Source organism: Carassius auratus, chromosome 4 (genome assembly GCF_003368295.1).
Source record: "Carassius auratus strain Wakin chromosome 4, ASM336829v1, whole genome shotgun sequence".
NCBI lineage: Eukaryota > Metazoa > Chordata > Actinopteri > Cypriniformes > Cyprinidae > Carassius > Carassius auratus.
Window position 1 is genome coordinate 16,911,024 of NC_039246.1, and position 20,540 is coordinate 16,931,563.

At 36.7% G+C, this 20,540-nt stretch overlaps 2 protein-coding genes across 2 annotated transcripts; both read right to left on the bottom strand.

Moving 5' to 3' along the window:
- Positions 1-2,330: 2,330 nt before the first annotated feature.
- LOC113060885 (keratocan) lies at positions 2,331-3,888 on the bottom strand. Its single transcript, XM_026230127.1, has 2 exons — positions 3,018-3,888; positions 2,331-2,548 (listed from the first exon to the last, which is right to left on the bottom strand). Exons 1-2 carry the CDS (start codon positions 3,877-3,879, stop codon positions 2,385-2,387), a joined length of 1,026 nt encoding a protein of 341 aa, XP_026085912.1. The 5' UTR covers positions 3,880-3,888; the 3' UTR covers positions 2,331-2,384.
- A 7,129-nt stretch (positions 3,889-11,017) lies between these two features.
- On the bottom strand, positions 11,018-14,126 carry LOC113060874 (lumican). The gene is made up of 3 exons (XM_026230117.1): positions 13,971-14,126; positions 12,216-13,121; positions 11,018-12,134 (listed from the first exon to the last, which is right to left on the bottom strand). The coding sequence occupies exons 2-3, from the start codon at positions 13,093-13,095 to the stop codon at positions 11,980-11,982; spliced, it is 1,035 nt and encodes a 344-aa protein (XP_026085902.1). The 5' UTR covers positions 13,096-13,121; positions 13,971-14,126; the 3' UTR covers positions 11,018-11,979.
- Between the last annotated feature and the right edge of the window lie 6,414 nt (positions 14,127-20,540).

Below are 20,540 nucleotides of genomic sequence, written 5' to 3' on the forward strand. Positions count from 1 at the left end.
CAGGATTTGGTGCTAAAACTCCACAACTCTGCTCAGTACCTCTGTGCAGAGATGCACTGCAGAAAACCTGCTAACCTATCAGGAAGTGCCGTACAAGTGCCCGCTTCATGTTCGGTGGGATGTTTTTACAGGCCTCAGTCAATTTTTCCATACTAATTCTCTTACTCTGCGATTCAGTAATCATATTTCTGCAGCTGAGTCGCATGAAATAAAAATCCAGCATTAGCCTATTAAGCACTGGGACTGTCAAGCAATTCAGATTTTTAAATAACATCTGACACATACTGCATTTTGTTTCAGTCTCATTGACATGTTTACATGTCCCTGGCAGTTTTACAGACCACTAATCTCACTTCGTTTGATTATATGTGACAGTTATGGGTGTGCAAACATCTTTTATGTGCTACTATCTGCCATCTTTAATTAAATGTAATATGCAGCTACTTATTTAATTATTAATAAATGATTTATAACATGTTTTATATAGTTGAGCTTTAAGGCACACCAAATGCACCAGGAAGTTCCTTAGCTGGACGCATTAATATCCGTGCAAACCTACTGGATAGTGCCAAGGAAATCCATTTACTTGCACAATCAATTTAAGCTGCACAGCCCTGCACTGTGTAGTGGATAACTTAATATAACAAGGTCAGTCAGGTCTAAAGTCAGCATAACTGATGCAACCAAAAATATATGAATCAGGCATTGCAGAATAAATGAAGCTATTGTTTCAACTGATAGCTGTACACTCATTGTTGCTCTTTCTCTTTGTCAGATGTGTATAAATATTTAAAAGAAAGTGTTCTAGAGTCTTCAGTCGCACAAGGTTTTTTTATTTTTTGAAGGTTTTTGTAACCACAACTCTCTTGGACCATAAATACGTGCTGGCAGCTTTTCTCATACACCACATTCTCATGAGAAGTTTAGCAATACATCTGAAAATCTTAAACAAACCGCCTTAATAGACGGGAATTGCTTTTGCTGGAACTGAATGTTAAGCAAAAGCTACAACTGAGTGGAAATTAAAATAAATCACAAGTTTAACCACAAGTTACATTATTGTAGATTAATAAATTGCCTGTGGATATATAAATTCCTTTATAAAGAGGTTACCTGCTGGCTAATCTACTTTGACAACTGAATCAGAGACAAAGCAGAGACAGTTGAAACCAGTTTAATCAAGAACACCAAACAAAAGTTAATCTCATTTTATGTTTTCCCTCTGACAAGCCTAATGGTTCTCACAGTTCGCAGTTTTAAATGAAAATATGAAAAATAATAATCACATTTGTGTGTTGAAAAAGAATACTTTATAGAGAAAAACAAATTTTAAAATCAGTCCAGAAGGTCCACTGGTAGTACCATTGTCAACTGCTAAATTGAAACTATATTTACAGGTTAATTATTAAAACAGTAGGTCTCAGTACATCTTTCTCTCCTAAAATGGCTGCTTCTCTCAATATCAATGTCACACTAAATACTGATTGAATATTGATTGTACAAAGATATAAAGAGATATTGAAAAGTACAAATAAACTTACTTAAAAAAAATATTAAATGTCAATCGTTATAACACAGACAAGAAACAATTGGAAGTTAATCTTCTCTTGGTGCTGTTGTTACTTAGAGTAACCATGCATTCAATAAAGTCAAACAAACCACCGTATGCACTCAGTTTACTACCAAACATTTGGATCCATAATCAGACCACAACTCTTCTGTCCAAAAGCACTCCAGAATGTGTGGTGAGGTAAGCTTTTGGGTAATGCTACACCTACTGAGATGGATTTTTATTTTTATTTCTTCTGCACAGTATGGGGAAATTACATTACTTACAAATAAGGAAATTGTTTTGGAGCTCTCTTCATTATACATAACATTTAACAGATAATGGTGTTTCCCACAAATCAGGCCTGCTAGTTTTTCATATGTATGAAATAAAGAAAGGCACAGTGGTTTTACAATAAAGTCATGAGAAACCATCTATAAATGCAAATGTGAACAAGTCTTGTGGATTTCTACCCTGCTGAAAAGACCAAAATAGGAGACCGTCTGAATGTCATATTTTGGATACTAGAATCCCTACCAGCAATCTCAACTTGCTTATTTAGCAGGGCTTTCTTGGTCAAAATCTTTAGCAGATTAGTTTCACTAGCTAGTCCAGAACTAGACCAGCATAAGTGAAACTGGACCAGCACTGAAATTCATTCTTGTCTTAACTAGTCTTTTCAGCAGTGTACATTTTATTAATATTTATTTTCTGACTTTGCAAACAGATAGTCCTTGTTTTTTTGTTTTCAAAATGTTTTCAAGTTTTTTAGTTTCTATACATTTTCAGGTCTGGTAAATGAAATGGACAGGAGTATCTAGATGGTGTGGCATCTTTATATGACAATAGCCCTGAGGAGACGGAAACACATCATCAGCTCTCGTGGAATAGGGGGTTTGATCTCATTACCATCAAGGCGAAGGTAACGGAGACGTGGACCCTTCTCATCAAGGTAGTCATCAAGTGCACCAGGTGGACAGATGTCAGAGCTATTCACACCTATGGAAATTAAAGAAAAAAAATAAACATCTTACTGATAAAGTCATAGACGTGCATCCAAAGTTTAAAGTCCAAAGTACTTTCCGCGTACAGGAGGAATTCGGACACAGCTGCATGCAAGATGTAGCAGAACATGGAAAAGTAAGTTGACCAGAGCCTTAGGATGGCTTCCTTGCTGCCCAGTCAGTCAATAACATATTACAATAACAGTCAATAACATGATGTTTTGCTTATGAAGTTTCTTCTTAAGGAAACTTATATTGACTAAAATGGACTATATTGCTTATTTAATTAAATAAAATTAAGTCATGCATTTTGGATAGAACAATAGTGTGACCATACGGCCAACAGTATGAACAGAGATACTTTGGGGCCTGTCTTTAACTAATTACCAAAGGATTTCACCAAAAATACAAAGGAAGTCAATATATACAATAGTGCATGTTCAGAACTTTAATCTTGAACTTACTCTTGATCTTATTGTGATCCAGATGCAGGTGCTCCAGTCCAGAAGAGATAACTGGTATCTCTGTGAGCTGGTTGTGAGAAAGCTGTAGATCCAGGATGCTGGAAAGATTAAACACATTGTTTGGGATACCTCCATTAGCCAGCTTATTGCGGTTGAGTCTGAGAGACACCACTTTGGGAAGACCCTTGAAGTATTCAGCCGGAATCTTTTCAATGTTGTTGCTGTCCAAAAAGATCTGTTTGGTTGTGGGTGGTAGGCCGAGGGGCATGGTATTTAGCTGATTTTTTGCTAAATTGATCTGGATCAAGTTGTTGAGGCCTTTCAGACTGACCTCAGTTACTGCATCATCCTGTAGCTTGTTGCCTTGAAGATCCAGCAAGGTGAGATAGTCCATTCCAGAGAAAACACCGGGTGGGATCTTTGAGATTCTGTTTCGGGAGAGCCGTAACTGCTCTAATTTGGCAGGCAGAGGAGATGGAATGGAAGTCAGCAAATTGTCTTCCATGTAGAGGTGTACAAGGTTAGACATAGCCTTTAGAGCATCTGCCTCCAGGCCTTCGCTTGTGATTTTGTTATGGTTTAGGTTGATCCACCTTAGTTGTGTGGCATTGCGCAGAGAGTTAGCCGACAGGACATCAATCAGGTTGTTCTGGAGGTACAGGTACCATGTGTATGGAGGGATGACAGGTATGCGTTTCAGACCCTTATTGTCACAATAAACAGCATTAGGGAAACTTGGAGGACAGTGGCACTCTTTAGGACATGCCTGGATCTGAGATATAAGGTGTTCATATGGAATTTCTTCAGGGCTGACTTGGCCGGCCAGAAGTAGGGCTACAAATGCAACCATGAGCCACTCCATGGTTAGGTCCAACCTGAAAAATGATAGAAACAGCGGTTAACAATATTGAAACCATATTACTCTTAGAGATAAAGAGTTGTCACCTGGCCTGGAACAATGTTTGTCCCCCATACTAAGAATATCCATAGATCCACCTTGCAAGATTATCTTTCTCTGTGTCTTCATCTTCTAAGTAGTAATGCTCTTAAACTCAGAATATGCTGCCAGGTCAACCTTAATTGACTTTAGCGTGGCACAGTGCTACTCATCTCCATTCAGAAGTTACAACTTGGACTCTGGCAAACAAAAGGGTTCAGATATGTTCTATTTCTGAATACAAGATATACAAAACATAGCAATGCTATCTCATGACCAATTCATACATACTTTATGAGGTGGCTAATTTGTATGATTCCGTACGACCCAACTGCGAGGGTTAGGTTTAGAGGTTGGGTTAGGAGTGGTCATTTGTACGAATTCCTACAAATTGGGCATCTTGTAAAATATGTAAAATTTTTCACAAAACTTATGAATTTGTGCGAGTCAGGTCATTCGAATTCATACAAATTTGCTGTGAAATCGGGTTAAACACGGCATGGTTTTTAACAAGACTTGGCCATCTTATCTGGTTTCAGATAAATAAAAAAACATGGAGATTAAAGCTTATAGTATACAATTCTGGAGGCTTTCTATTGGTATGGAAGAAGTGGGCACTATCTTTGCCAAAAAAATAAAAAATAAACTGCTCATTTACATTGCACAAATGCTAGAGTCTTACCTTTGACTTCTTGAGGCTTTACTACTGTGTCTCTTGCTGTGGGTACAGATGCCTCAACTCTGAGCTACTTTGCCCTTTCCTGCACCTATTTGTAGTGTCAATGACATCTCATGATCCCTTCACAGACAGACACACTGGACACAGCCTTAGCCAATCATAGCCTCTTGAGATCAAGTGTCATAATCCTGTGGGGATGGACAATGCTTAAACCAGCGTGTTGGTCAAAAGAAGACACGGGCCTTGGCCCAGTTATAATTAGGCTAATACAGGCCTACGTACCATGCTTTATCGCCCCTCAAAACAACACCTGTCTTTGAGTAAACAAATGTCTCAATCAGACCACTAAGTTGATGAATCAGAGTTGATCTATCTATCTATCTATCTATCTATCTATCTATCTATCTATCTATCTATCTATCTATCTGTCAATCTATCTATCTATCTATGCATTTCCTCTCATCTTGACTGGTAAGTGACAACTGATCTGCTTTATTTTTGGAGATGCTTACAGTTGCAAAATGAGTAATGAGAAAAGTCATCATATGTTTGTTATTTAGTGTACACAACTGACAAAATTCATTTGCTGAAATTTCTGTCCATACCAGAACACTAGTCTGGATTTAGAGGCTGATTTGAATATGATTTGACATATTGTGTCTTTGTTTGACTGCCAATCATTGATCTGATTGTGTCATTACTAGCTCTCAGTTCTGCTGACAACAACAACAACTTACTCTGTCATTGTAATGCCCTGTGATGGGCTCCTCCAGTCGAAATCTACAACCATTAGTAATCCAATCTATTATCCAGCATCTTGTGTCAAGAATGGTGCAGCTCTACGTTAGAACCTGTGGTCTAAAGGGCAAAGCATACAAACACCAACCTAATCCAATTACAGAATTCAAAACCTATTTTTCACAGGAACTGAAAAGAGCTCTAAACATGGAATATGTCTGTGTCAAGCTCTCTACAAAACTAAATTGGCAACTAAGTGCACTAGGCAGGACATGACAAGAGGTCATTTTCAGGGCAGCAATTAGCATCTAGCTGTAGGAGGTGTCAACAGAGAAAAATATTAAAGATTTGCTACTCTATAATCTATACAAACCTTGCCGCTCGATTGTGTTTACGACTAGTCAGTGACAAAAGCCCCAGATCATGGCTGGTGCCAGCTTTTCTTATGTCCGCAACTGTGAGACTAGACATGGCTTAAAGATTTTCTAGTCACCCAGTCTTAAGGTAGGTGGACTGTCCTAACTTGCGTGAGAGCAGGATGTCAGGGATTAAATAGTCACATCTATTTCTCATGATCAGAACAGTCAAAACTGCTTAGTGCTAAGCTAATGCTAACTGTTATGCATTTGAGAGTATCTCCTTGAAACCTCACTAGGCATCTAAACTTTTTGAACTCTATGACTGGTAAACAATATTTGAATGCTAGGTCTTTGTGGTCAATTAATACATTTAAAAGCAAAATACTTAATATACCAGCATCTTTTAATGGAAAAGAACAGAAGTTAATCATCAAAATTAAATGCGGTAATTGGGGGATGGGGGGGGGGGGGGTATGACATACAACATTGTGAACACAAATTCTATGCTTTACCTAAAAGAAAACACATGCTCTCAAAAAGGTTTAATTTCCTGTTTGGGGCATTGTGTCTCTGGCAGCTATGTTAATTACACACAGTTCCACATTTGGCTCTAGCTCTGTGGCTAGTGTGCAGTCCAAATGTCCACTGTCCACTTTCACATCTTTATGCTTCTAAGAAACATGATTCCAACAGAAACCTCTAATCAAATGTTTTGTATGGTCTAATTGTTTTAGCCAACATCAAAAAGCTGCATTAGTTCTATCATCTGCAGAATTTGCATTTAGAGCATCAATTAATGCTAGCTTTACAAAAAGAAAAACTAATTAATGTTAAAATTTGCAAAATCGAAGACTTTCCTTTAAAATCTAACTTTCCAGATAACATGCTACAGGGGTGATATGGTCATACCATAGTATTTTGATCTTTAACATGGTATTTCAAAAATATCATGGTGCTATCATAGTGAATGTCTAACACTGTTTCTTGTTGGCACTTTTGTGTTGTATCACACAAGTTATTAATTAGATGCCAGTACATATGTAATACACATACATTTCAAGTTCATGATCCTGTTGCTAGCTATTACAATTCAATATTTTTTTTCCAATTACAATTAAAATGCAAATTTCACTTATATAAAGACATGCAGCAGGAAATTAGAACGTATATGGAAAATACAAGGAACTGGCGTTTAAAATCTCTCAATACTCAACATCTACCATCCACTTGCTTATTGCATCACCACCAAAAAAGTACAAAGAAATCAAAAAATATTACCTGCTCATCTCAGCTGATTTTGTTTTGTGCAGGTGGAGGCGAAGTGTCTGGTTCTGGTTTTGGGGTTACAGGCAATCTCTTGGTCCGACTGCTCTCCTCTCCAGTTTGAGTCCAATCTGCACTTTCTCCCACTTTCTTTCTGGCCCGGACATGCATCAGAAGACACAGCCTTATTAGATTACTATTGTTGGTAGTGTAACTTCCCCAAGGCCAAACCTTTGACATCAGCTGGTGATCTTCAAAAAAGGGTGTGTGTAGAAGTTCGAAAGATATGTGTGGAGTTGTCTTTCCGCAAGCATGCATTGGTTACTTATTGCTAGCACAGCACTTTTTTCTCTGTTTTCTTACTCTTTTTTTATTTGTGCAGTGAGGGTCTGTGTAGCCTCGGGAGGTAGGGGCCACTGGCATATATGAAACCCTCCAAACAGTTGCAGGTGGCTTCAAGATATTTAACTTTTTCTTTTTGATGGACATATCTCATTTCCATCCTTCATGACTTTGAGGGATATTTTACACCCTGTTAAACTAGGCCGCCCCCTCCGGTAATGCACATCATCTGGTTGTTCCTTTGCACTGATGGAGACTCGTCCCAACCCGTGAAAGGAAGAATTAATGTTAGAGAGTTAATCCTGCACTCTAGTCATATCCCAGCAGGTCCCTCTCTCTTCTTAAGCTGCACATAGCTTCACAATGAATGAAAAGGCAGTGGGTAGTAACCAGGCAGCATCTGTTTCAACATCTGGATCCTGTTACAGAAATTTCAAGATGTAGAAAAGGAAAGTGGGATATAGAAGGCCTTTTGATTTGGGTAGGGCACTGATTAAAGTCCCATTGCACAGCTGAAAAGAAGCAAATCTTTATCCTTTTAAAAGGATGATATTGTCTGGAATAAAAGAGGATTCATAATTTATGTTATTAAACAAATAGTTCACCCAAAAATGATAATTCTGCGAATTAATTACTCCCCCTCATATTGTTCCAAACCGGTAAGACATTCATTCATCTTTGGAACACAATTTTAGATATTTTTGATGAAATCTTGAAGCTTTCTGAACCTCCATAGACAACAACACAACTGACACAGTCAAGGTAGTAAGGCCATTGTTAAAATAGTTCATGTCAAATCTCACACAATCTCACTTTACAAAGCACACATGCCAGTTAGTCCTTCAGATGTTTGGGCAAGCCCAAAGAGGTCCACAAAAGAAGTATTTACACCAGCATAGTCTTATCTAAATGTTAAACTAATCATTCATGAACCTGAATAATTCAATCCCAAGCTGGATTGATCATGGTCTTGATATTATGCTGTAAAAGAGCCACCAAAACATTGCTCATTATATTACAGAAATTAAGCAACTTTCAGCATTCTTATGTAGAGCTGTGATCATCTGAATGCCTTTTGCCATCTGAATGGGGGGGTTGACTAAAATATTGGAGAAGTATGAGAAAAGTTTGTCATTGTGAAATTTCCATTTCATGTCGACTTCAAATAAAAAATCCCAACATTTCTCTGTGCAGAGCCACACAAATCAAGTTTATAATGTTCTGACGATATCACATGTATCAAATAAACAGATTTTATCGCCTCAGGGAACCTTTGCAAGCCTTTTATGTGTTCTCACATAGCATGAGAGTGCAGCACAGTGGTCCTATTCTATTAAACAACATTAAACTCTTGTGTCCTCTCTCTAAAGAGATCAGCTGTACTGTAGGAGGAAGAGCTAAGAAACATCACAATGCTCTCTTTCCCCACTAAGTCTCTCCGGTTTCTAGACGCTGAATAACAGACTGTGGTTTTCTAGCAAGACCTCAATTGCACAGCTGGCAAGTACACTCACACAAAACATATGACATGGCAACATTCACTTTTGTCACAGCAACATTACATTGTCCTAGCAATGCAGTTAGGGTAGGTTATGGAATAATTCATTTGAAAATAAAAATGTCATGTTGTTACTGATGACTGACTTTCTTCCATGAAACAACACAAAGCAAAGCAATGGAAATTCACCAGCTTGTGATATTAAATAAATAAAAAAGTCATAACTTAGTCTTCCAACATCAAAAAAAGCGACTTCTCTCTGTCGGACTTCTCCAATCCTCCCCCTTTCTTACAATCCCCTGCAAGCTCACATTCAGATCTGCCTTTATCCAATCAACAATCAATGTATTTAATCAAGACCCTGCTATCATGCATGCAATGATGTGAAAAGAGCAGGGCCTGCCAAACTCCAGAAACTCTCATGCTATGCTAAACTACTTTTGTGCACCACAGAATAAAGTCAAAAGGGTTTCCAAAGACTGTGGGTGAGGACACAGAAAACTGCTTTTCATCATCAGCATCTGGTCATCAACATCAAAAGTCCTGCAAATTCATTTTTTGGTGAACTTAAATGCCCAGTCTGCTTTACATTGGTGAAGATATTTCAAACAAAAAGCCAGAACTGCCTATCCATCATCTATTTCTAACACATGGACAAAAGATCTCCCCCAGTGTCTCTCTGTATAACTATCACATGGTCACCCCAGACCCTCCATTCCTCTGGAATGCTGGGATGTCTGACTGCAACTCTACTGTTTTACATAAAACACTCATTTTTAGCGCTAGCTCAGACTTGTGCAGAAATATCTGTAGTTACGTTAAAAGTAACTTTTGACATGCCTGACATAAAGGTGTGGTTTGGGATAGAGAAAGGAGCAGATGCTTGGAAGAGGTAAAGGGAAAGAACGGACCAAATGTTGGGCTATTTTACGATTCATCCAAGGTATGTTCTGAGCTGAGGAAGAGAATTAATGTTTACAGTTATCTCAAATACTGGCTCTGCATCTGTATATGCAAACAACCCAGATACACAGTATGCAAAAACAGTATGCCAAATGGGAAGGATGTCAGACTGCTTAGTAGTCATGATACAGTAGGCGAACTCGGATGACCTTCTGCATCCGCCAAGCCACTGAGCTTCTGAAATGTGCAGCCAATGAATGCTTTGCTATCCCATGTGGCCAATAGTTGAATTAAAAATAGTGTCGGACTAGAACTAGAGTGGCTCTTTTCAGGTTTAAATGTTGTAATTACCAGGAAGTATACTCTGCACTACTGAACTGTAGTTGTTTAACACTTATGTAAATCTTTTTGTGGTTTTTGCTAGTAGGGCTACATCACATGACAAGAACATATAGTCAAAGGTCAATGTCAGCATTGCAGATGTAGTTGGCCAATGGACTATTTATTCCACACAACTGCATATTTCATCTAGTTTGTTGTCAAATTCAGTACATAGCTTGAAAGTTTGGAAATGTAATCGTAGACTGGGATTTATTGTTAAAACTACTTTAATAATCCTTACTAAATCACAATTATTATGAGATGTTTTGATATGTTCTTACCTTTGGCAGCAGTAGTTTCTTACATTGCACTTTATACGAGCTCTTCCATACAAAAGCCTTTTCATCTTACAATTACTATATTTATATCCATAGCCTGTACTTCAGCTAGAGACATCAAGAGAACACATTTCCTGCAGGAAGTAGTTCTGTCATCATGGCTCTGCTTCAAACAGAGCAAAACTCATAGACCTTTGTTCATCCTTAAGTTTGGCTGAGAGGCCAGAAAAGAAGGAAGATGGAGAACAGATTCATACCACAAGTTTTTTTCCATCCCAGACAGCAGGACTGAGAAATGGAAATCCACATGAGCCATAAGACGAAAATAATAAAACAGAAGTAGAGGAGTAGTAGAGTAGCTTTGGGGTTTACTTTCAGTGTAGTAAAGATCAATGCCTTTATGTTTATGAATCAAATGACTTCATGACTTCTAATTATCTACTGAAGATTTCCTGTGATGATGCTTCAGAGAATTTTGATGATAAAATGGAGAGGGAATTATTCACATTTAACAGATAACAGTTTTGGCTATATTATCTGAATAATGTGTACAATATGAACCTATTAATTTCTACATGTGATCTTATTGTAAGGATTGATACCATCTGTATCCATCCACACATGTGAGAAATCTGGTTTATTCAAATAAAGATGAACAAACTGCTTTGGTATTTGTTTTTTAACAAAATAAAACAACAAATCGGGGAATTTACAACTTTTACAACAGTCCACCAAAGTTACTGTAATCATACGGTTCAATAATTTGACTAACATTGTGATGCTGTGAAATGGTGTATTGAATACATGAAAAATGTCAGTATTGTTTACCATAGAATTGAAAACAATCGCTGTTACAAAATAAGATGAACTGCATGCAGAAAATATTGTATAAATGTTGGCAGAGTTCAGAAATTCAAGCTGATACTGATTTGCTATTAATACAACATTTAAATAATAAACAAAATAACAACAACAAAACACTTTAGATGTATTTAGCAGTTAGCTAAACCTCAGCAAATTCACTCAGTGTCCAGGATTTTTTCAGTTTTGTGTGCATTTCAATTTTCGTTGAATTCTAGATATCCTTCAACATTGCTGCACATTTAGCCATTTTATATACAATTAGATAGTGATTTTCCATAACTTGTACTCTTAACAATCTAATTTCCTTACCGGCAGGCTTAATAATAACATGATTACAATTTCGAATGATAAGGTGTTTAAACATGCGGAAATATTAAGATGCAGTTAGATGCCATATAGTGCAGTTTCTTATAGAGTGCACACTTGGCTATTCACAATTTGCACAAATATGTCTCTCTTTAGATGGGAATGTCTTATTAATCTAATTAGACTACTTCTCTTTATACAGTACCATACAAGACTTGAAGATTTTATCTTCAAGATCCCAGACTACTGCTGCCCATTTTTTCATACAGATGTCTATGTTTTTAGAGAGAAAATATTGCATGTAACCAGATGTGGTTGCCGTGATCATGAATAAAGATGCGCATAAGTCAATCTGAGTGTCAACTAAGAGCAATAGCCTTAATTTGTCTGATAAAATACTGGAGAGATGGGACTTTAATCAAAGATGATCTCTGAGGCCTGGCGTAGGCAGTTAGCTGTGTCATCTGGCATACTGCGGTGTGTGACGTTGTTCCCATCCAAGCGCAGGGTCCGGAGTCGAGAGTAGTTGACCGGAGAGCTGAACTTGCAGATATTCGTCAGGTCAAACTCTGAAGAAACAGAATTGGAAATGGAGTAAAAACCATGCAAAATCTGTAGCTTGAACAGATGGAAATGGCGGCAAGACTTACTGTTTATCTCGTTGACTTGCAGGTACAGGTGCTCAAGCGATTCGTTGATCTCCGGGATGGACTTCAGCTTGTTAAAAGACAGGTCAAGCTCAAGGAGAGAAGACACGTTGAACACACCTGCAGGGATTCCAGAGTCCACCAGCTTGTTGTGAGAGACACGCAGGTACTGCAGGACCGGGAGCTTGGCCAGGTAGCCGCTAGGGATGCTGTCGATATCGTTTTTGTCAGCGTAGAGCATCAAAAGCGAAGGTGGAACTCCTGAGGGAAGTTTCTTCAGCTTGTTCTCGCTCACATCCAGCAGAACCAGGGACTTCAGGCCTTTGAAGGCACCTGTGATGCTCTCGGTGGTCAGCTTGTTCTCAGACAGGTGGACGGTGGTCAGGTTTTCCATCCCAGACAAGGTGTTAGCAGGGAATGAGCTCAGCTGGTTGCCGTTCAACTTCAACTCATCCAGGGACTTCGAAAGAGGACTAGGGGGCTTGGTCAACTTGTTATTACTGAAGAGGAGCTTCTCCAGTTTGATCAGTTTATCAAAGGTACCAGCCTGGATCTTGCTGCTGGTGATGTTGTTGTTGTCCAGGACGAGCCAGCGAAGGTCCGTGGCGTTATCGAACACGCCAGTCTTGATCTCCTCAATTAAGTTGTTCTGTACGTAGAGGTATTTAATGCCGCTTGGAACAATAGGGATGAACTTCAAGTTGCGGTCATTGCAGTACATAGCAGTGGGGAAGTTTAATGGACAGTCGCACTCTTGGGCACAATTAGGAGACGATACTGCCTCCATTGGTGCGTAGGGGACATAGTATTCATCATAGTAGTCATATTGACCCAAACTCTGACATAGCAGTCCAGCCAACAGGAAGAAGCCAAGAGCAAACATGGCGGCACAACTCAGTCGAATCCAACCTGGAGAAGAGAAGAGAAGAGAAGAGAAGAGAAGAGAAGAGAAGAGAAGAGAAGAGAAGAGAAGAGAAGAGAAGGGAAGGGAAGGGAAGGGAAGGGAAGGGAAGGGAAGGGAAGGTAGGGGGTTTTATGGTTACATAAGTGGCAATATTAAAATGTGAATGTGTTTAAGAATAACAGAACTTTCTACGGTCAACCTCAGACATAAACAAAGCTCAGAGACATTCTTCTAATGGAAATCGATGACTTCATCCTCAAGAATGCAAATAGGCCCAGGCAGCCGTTCCTCCCTTTGCAAATTAGACCCACATTGCTTGTGTGCAGATCCAAGTTTATCTCAAGTTACTTTATCCTTACATCATACCTATAGATCGCTTTTGTCTATGCATGCTATGATGAAGAATTATTGCATTACAAATGATGAATAATGTATGAGTACTTTTATAATATTGACTAATTAATTAATATTTCAATTTAAAAGACAAGAAGAATAAATTAGATCAGGTGTCATGCATGCAATTTCGCAACAGTATTTGTGAATAACAATTCAAGGAAAATACTGCATAATCTCTCTCTGTTCCTGCACAATAAAATAATTCATGCATGCATAATATTTCTATCAGCTCATGCATTTTCATTTATGTAAAAACCTATTTATAATAACTTAACACAATGTTTTGAATAAAATGCATGCATGGAAGTTTTTCAAACATCACCAAGCTGAATATCTGCAATATGATAATACATTTTTTTCTTCAGTCCACCCCAAAAATCTGCCAAGCAGATTTCTAATAATCTCATCCAGACAGAACAAAACTGAGCATTATAACTGCAGATGCTAGATATCCTTACCTTCCTGCTTCTCTCTCTGTGCACGACTTCAGGTAGAGATGTGTGCGGCCCCGAGGACTCGGGAGAGGAAGAGTAAGGGAGGGAGAAAGCAGAGAGTGAGAGAGAGGGAGAGAAAGAGAGAGAGAGACACTCAAGCCAGACCTTAGTCACCCAAGATTGATAGAAAACAGCAGTCAGGCGGGTCTAGTGTGTAGATGTCAGCAGCTGTTCCCTAATAAATATATGCATTCTAGCAAGGTTCAGGTGTAGCAAAGCAGTTTGGGAGATGTAGTTCTTCATGGGACAAGGCTTCAAGGCTCACTAAGGGAGGATTTGCTAAATATATATACCTGTATAGTTGCCACAAACACGCACACACTTTTCCATCCCATCCTTTCCAAACAATCCCACAAAACAATTCAACTATTGTGTGTGAAACACAAACAAACACCTCCATCACTGGTTCCTTCATAACCAATGCAAGCATTCCTCATAAAAATAAATATTCTTAACAAAACAAAGGTTAATGAAACTATTTGGAAAACATTCTGCAAAAAAAAATTGGCTTTACTTGAGATGGCAGCTGCCTGCTATTAGACTACTGGGCTGTAAATAAGACTTGGAAAAATTGACCAAATAAGACAGTAGTGGGCCAAACCAGACTTACATAACCGTGTTGACTATCTGAATGGAGAGTGTATCAAATTCTTAACAGCTGGTAGATTGTATATCATCAAACGGTGTGCCATCTTTTAATGTTAAGCCTCATAAAATCCAGACGGCTTCTGTCTGGCTGTGGTCATGGACTTATGTGATGGGAAGCTTGCACACGGTGGTGGGCTGTGTGTCATAAGTGACCTGGGAAGGATGGCGCTGACTGCCGGTCAGTTTAGTTATAATAGCATACATCACTTCTTAGGAATGCAGTAAAGCCAGAAAACCAGATGAGAGATTGGTCCGGCAAGCCTTGTGCGTATCTGTGGTGCTGAAATTATGTATTTATGTCTTTGATTACTACTGAAAAATCAGTAAAGAATATGAAGCTAAAATCTGCACACCAAAAATATAAATTAAATAATAAGAAGAAGAAGAATTAACACAAAATAATGTAAAAAAAAATATCTATAAAATTAAGAAATAGTAAATGGCCATTTGTAAACTGACATCTTTGATCATCATTTTACATATTTCTTTTTATTTTAAGATTTTATATACATATTATATTTTATTATTATACTAGGTATAAGATTATTCAAAATAAATAAATAAATAAAAATTTAAATAAATCATGCAGGCTATATGGTCATCATTTAAATGTCAGGTTCACTGAGAATGTTGATTCAAAATAAATAGTAGAAAAATGAATAAAATATTGAAAAAAACAAACCACGTAGGGTCAATGATCCTAATTTTACTTGAAAGATGTCACGTTCAGTTAGAGTGCAGATTTAAAACCAAGTATAAAGCGTAAACAAAACAAAAAAAATCAATAAAATTATTAGGAAATGTAATCATTAAGAAAGAAATTATAATAAATGTAAACAAATAAATAATTTAAACATATCACTATGTTACAAAAAAAATAACTATCTCTTGATAGAGAGAGTCAGATTCAAACACTAGTTATATACTCGAGCACCATGGTTTGTGTATGTGCGTTTACTGCTAGGCTATAGATCTGATGCCGTTGGGTCTTAAACTGCTCTGGATCAATCTGACTGCTGCAGTGCTCATACCTGTCCCATAACAACAGCTCTATGACCTTATCATCCATTCCCTTATCTGTCACGTCCCCTACAGCTCACCCCTCTCTCACTCCACTCATCTGTCAGGCCTGCGGGGCAAGCACATGGTGCTGAGCTCAGGTTGGGACATCACGGATGAAGTTACACAGCAGGGGCAAGTCAGGGCAAACCTGTGCAGCTCTACCTGATGCAGGTATGTCCGGTTTGCAGTTGCCCCCAAATCATGAAAAATGGTACATCTGCTGAATGATAAAAATTGGCTGCAGAAGCACTTTTTTTTTGATGATACATGTGCATTGTTTACTGCATATTCAGTCACTTATTACACTTTACACGCTCATTTCAGTCTGGTCTTAACTGATGGCATTTAGCTTTGGTTAGAGGATAACACTGTTATTTTAATATCACTGGGATACAATTATAATTTTTGCCAATATTTTGAATCAGTTTTAATTTCTATGTTTTCTGTTTTTATGTTAATTTCGGATAAAGTGGAATTTTATTAATAATAATAATTAGTCTTCCTTCATGTTTTTATTCATTCATTCATATTCATTCAGTAAATATGACTACATGTTTTTTACAGGTTTTGACTACAGGTTTTAGATTAAGTTAAAAATGGAACTAAATGAAAATCAGAAAACTGCTTTAAAAATATTTGAGATAAGACTTTACTTAAAGCCTTTATAATGCATTATGAAAGTATTGATGCATTAATTATGCCTAATAATGCACCTTATAATGCATTGTACAAGCTTATGTATAACTGTAACCAATACATTATAACACACATCAATTCATTGCTACACTATGCATTTTCAATTTGGTTATAGTTATTTACAGCAAGATATAATATATTACAATGAACATTATGAAAAATTATCATGCATTATACCCTTTATTAACACATTAAAATGCATTATGATATAGTATAGTTTACAGTAACAAACAGAAATTAAATAGTTCGGTATTTTATTATTAAATGACTCACAGTTATTAATACTACAAAATATACACTGACTAACACTGACACTATATTTCTTCTTCTTCCAGTAATATTCCAGCAACCACAGTTGGCAGTTTTGTTGTTGTTGCTGTTATTGACCATAAATGTTTTTATTTGACCATAAAGCCTGTGTCTCCCCAAGCCAGATTTTTTCCAGCCCAACTTCGTCCAGTCCCGTTAAGTATTTCGTAAGAGTACTCTGTTGTCCAGCTGTGTTCTCCCTGTCTTTCCTGTCTGGACATTATCATACACGGAAAATGAAAACCTTAGCATCCTGAAGATCCCTGGAAAGATTCTTCACACCAGCTCCACGAAAAGGTCCAGCATTTTCCAACTTAGAAATCTGTCTGCTTGAGGATTTCTACCATTTCCTCTTTTCATCTCACCTACATGAGTTTACAGTGACGTTAGTGGATAAATTCCCAAAACTACGCACAGGAAAGTCGACAACTGCGTCTGGGTCTTGATGTTTCCAGTCAAGTTTCGTAATTTCCAACCTTCATTTTTCCTGGCCTGGATGCTTTGGAGACAGACAGATATGTTTGTAGACAAAGGTTATATTGTAATAATCCAACTGAGTGAATTGCAACATGTTTTACAAATCTATCTGAAAGCTGATTCTCCTGATCTTGTCAACAGCTTTATAATGTTTCCTCTCCTTAGCTTAAGTTGCTATTTCTACTTGGTCTGACACTTAAAAAGGACTTTTACTGACAAAACCAAATACTGTCAGGCTGCTACTATAACCTTTTAATCTTGTTTTCAGAGCTGAGTCATGATACTCATTCATAATACCTCATATGGTTCCCATTACAATGTCTTTGTCAGCAATAAACAGATTTTGCGAATTTTTCTATATGCCTTATGTTTACTGTGAAAACAGAGTAACAAAACAAACCTTGGTCTGTCAGTCAGCTTCATGAACTAATACTTTTATTAACAGGTATTGATGTTAAACCGTTAACCGTTAACTAAAATTTGAGATGATGCTACATGAATCATAGCTATCCATCACTAAAGTCACAAACAACACTTCACTTTAGAGATATTAAAAGCGTCTCTTTATTTGTGAGGATTTTTCTGGCAAAAACAACATTGTGAATCTAGCTGTGATTCAGTGAGGTTTTTTTAAACTAATCTGATGATTTTGTCTAGTGTGAATGTGTTAAAAAAGGGGGAAAATGTAGCTGATATTTATGAAACTGATTCTATGAATCAGTTAACATATAACATTATATAAACATATAATAAAATATTTGTGTAAAATCTATGCAGTTATACATATAGGTGCATGTAAATCAAAATACATTTTTTTATGTAATTTTTTAAAAAAGTGTGTAAATTGTGCCCTGATTTTCAGTGATCTTTATAATGTATTTTACATTTTATGCAACTTATTTGAATCTATGTGGATTTATTAATATTTGCTCTGAAATGTAACAAATATAATAAAATATAATAAGTATTAATAAAAAATTATATATAATAAATGCACATAAATATATGTATATATATGTGTGTGTGTGTGTGTGTGTGTGTGTGTGTTATTATTATTATTATTATTATTATTATTATTATATAACAACAGTAATTTAAACAGGGTGTGTGTTTGGGAACATTTTTGTCACTAAAATATAAGAATAAACAAAGAAAGAAATAATATATTAAAATATGAATTAATAAAAATATTACATTTACAAGCTCAAACAAACGTATATATAATATTTATAATTTTTGCTTAAGTTATAGCCACCAGTACTTTAAACTGGATGGGTGTTTTGGGTAAATTAGTGTCACTAAAATGTCTAAGCAAAAGGTTGAAATTGTCTGTCTGAATAAACAAACAAACAAACAAATAATATGTAAAAATATGTATTAATAATCTTTTGTTATATATTAATGTCTCTTTGAAATGTGGGGACTTTACATAGACGTCTATTACTTTTATACTGATCAAACAATATTTTCTATCGCCTAACCCTAAACCTACCCCTTTCAGAAAACCTTGTGCACTGTTACACTTTCAGATAAACATATCTTACTATTTTATATATATATTTTTTCCCACGTGGGGACCGAATTTTTTTTTTTTCAGGTTTTACTATCCTTGTGGGGACATTTGGTCCCAACAATGTGGCAAGAACACACACACACACACACACACATATGTGCATAGTTTTCATAATTTTTACATTTTAAAAATGAGGTGATCTTAAACATCACTCTTGGTTTTTAGAGCAAAGTGCTGTTACTAAAAAACAATATGTTCACATTGTAAAACCCCAGCTCAGCTCTCCTCTTAATTAGTTAGAGGCATTTAGACTCAGTTTGGACACAAACAGTCAAGTGTTGGGTGATGCTGAGGCGAACAAATGCACCTCAGACACCTCAGTTCTGCCACAAACAGACTCGGCGCTGAGCCTCACATTGGCAAACACACACTCACACACACACATGGGAGCACATGTGCCACAGACGGCTGTGAGACTCATTTCAGACCTCAGTATATCCATTAATATAATAGCAGCAAGCTAGTTAAGACTCTGATGCTGTGAAGGCATGTGAGAGCGAGAGCTATTCGAAGCTCACACTTCAGCACTGATCTATTCTGAGGGATACACGTCTCCCAATCTGAGAAATATTCGGAGTTAACTTTCAATTTTAAAAGTTAGTTTTAATTCTACTTTAAATATAAGTCACTTTGTTTTGTGCTTTTGCCATTTTACTATTGTCTTTTTGTAAACATATCTATTAACGTAAAAAAAGATTCTTTTTTAGCACTTGAACTAGTTGCCAATGCATAATTTTTTTAATTGTCATTCAGGGTTACATTTTCATCTAAGACTTTTCAAATAACCTTTTTTTTCTTTTTGGTTAACAATAACAGAACTATTTTAAATGCTGCTTTTATAACACTTATGTGCTAATAAAGTGCCTTTATTACTTATTTTAAACTCTATTTCACAATAATCTTTTTATTTTTTTGCTTATTTAACTATTTTTTTAAAGGCAGGAAACAGGCTCTCATCACAGAAAACTGTGTAAATATAAAACATGGTCCTTTTGTGTAGATATATGATTATGGGTGATATTTATACTTCTTAAATCTCACAACATAAATAATAAACACGCCATTTGGAAACAAAAAATAATTAATAGATATAATAATCATTTTATTATTAATTTTATTCCCACCTCTGCTCTACTCACTGTAAAGCTCTTGTCCAGTGCAGTGTGGTGATATTAGCTTTTTCCCTCAAGTAAAAAGAGATGCTTTAAACTGCCACACCACCTTTCACACACTTACCTCTCTGACACACACACACACAATCCCCCCTCAATCTCTCTCACACACACACACACATACTGCACTTCACCATTGAGTTCTGGAGGAGGAGCTTAATTATTAAAGCACAAATGACAGTAAAATGTGTTTGAAACCAGACACAACTCAAGATATTGCAGCACAAAATAATCCACAAGGGGTCACCAGAGAGAAACGAAAGGGAACCTGTTGGATGTATGATTAAAGTAAAAAAAAAAAAAAACAACCTGTGTGTTATAATACGTTTACAACACTTGTACTGTCCTAAAAGGATCCCAACCATATAGATTGCAAAAAGTAGCAATGTATTTGTTAGTGAATGTATTGCCCTTCCATTGCATTCTTCATAGTTAAAGAATTTACCTAAGCCAAAAATAATCTTATATTTTTACCATTTCGATTCCTTCTTTAAAGTGCCAGATTGATATGTATATATTGCTTAGAGGCTTTGCCATTATCTAATCAGGAAATTATATAATATTTTTTCATCTCCACAAAAGCTACTATTAACGAAT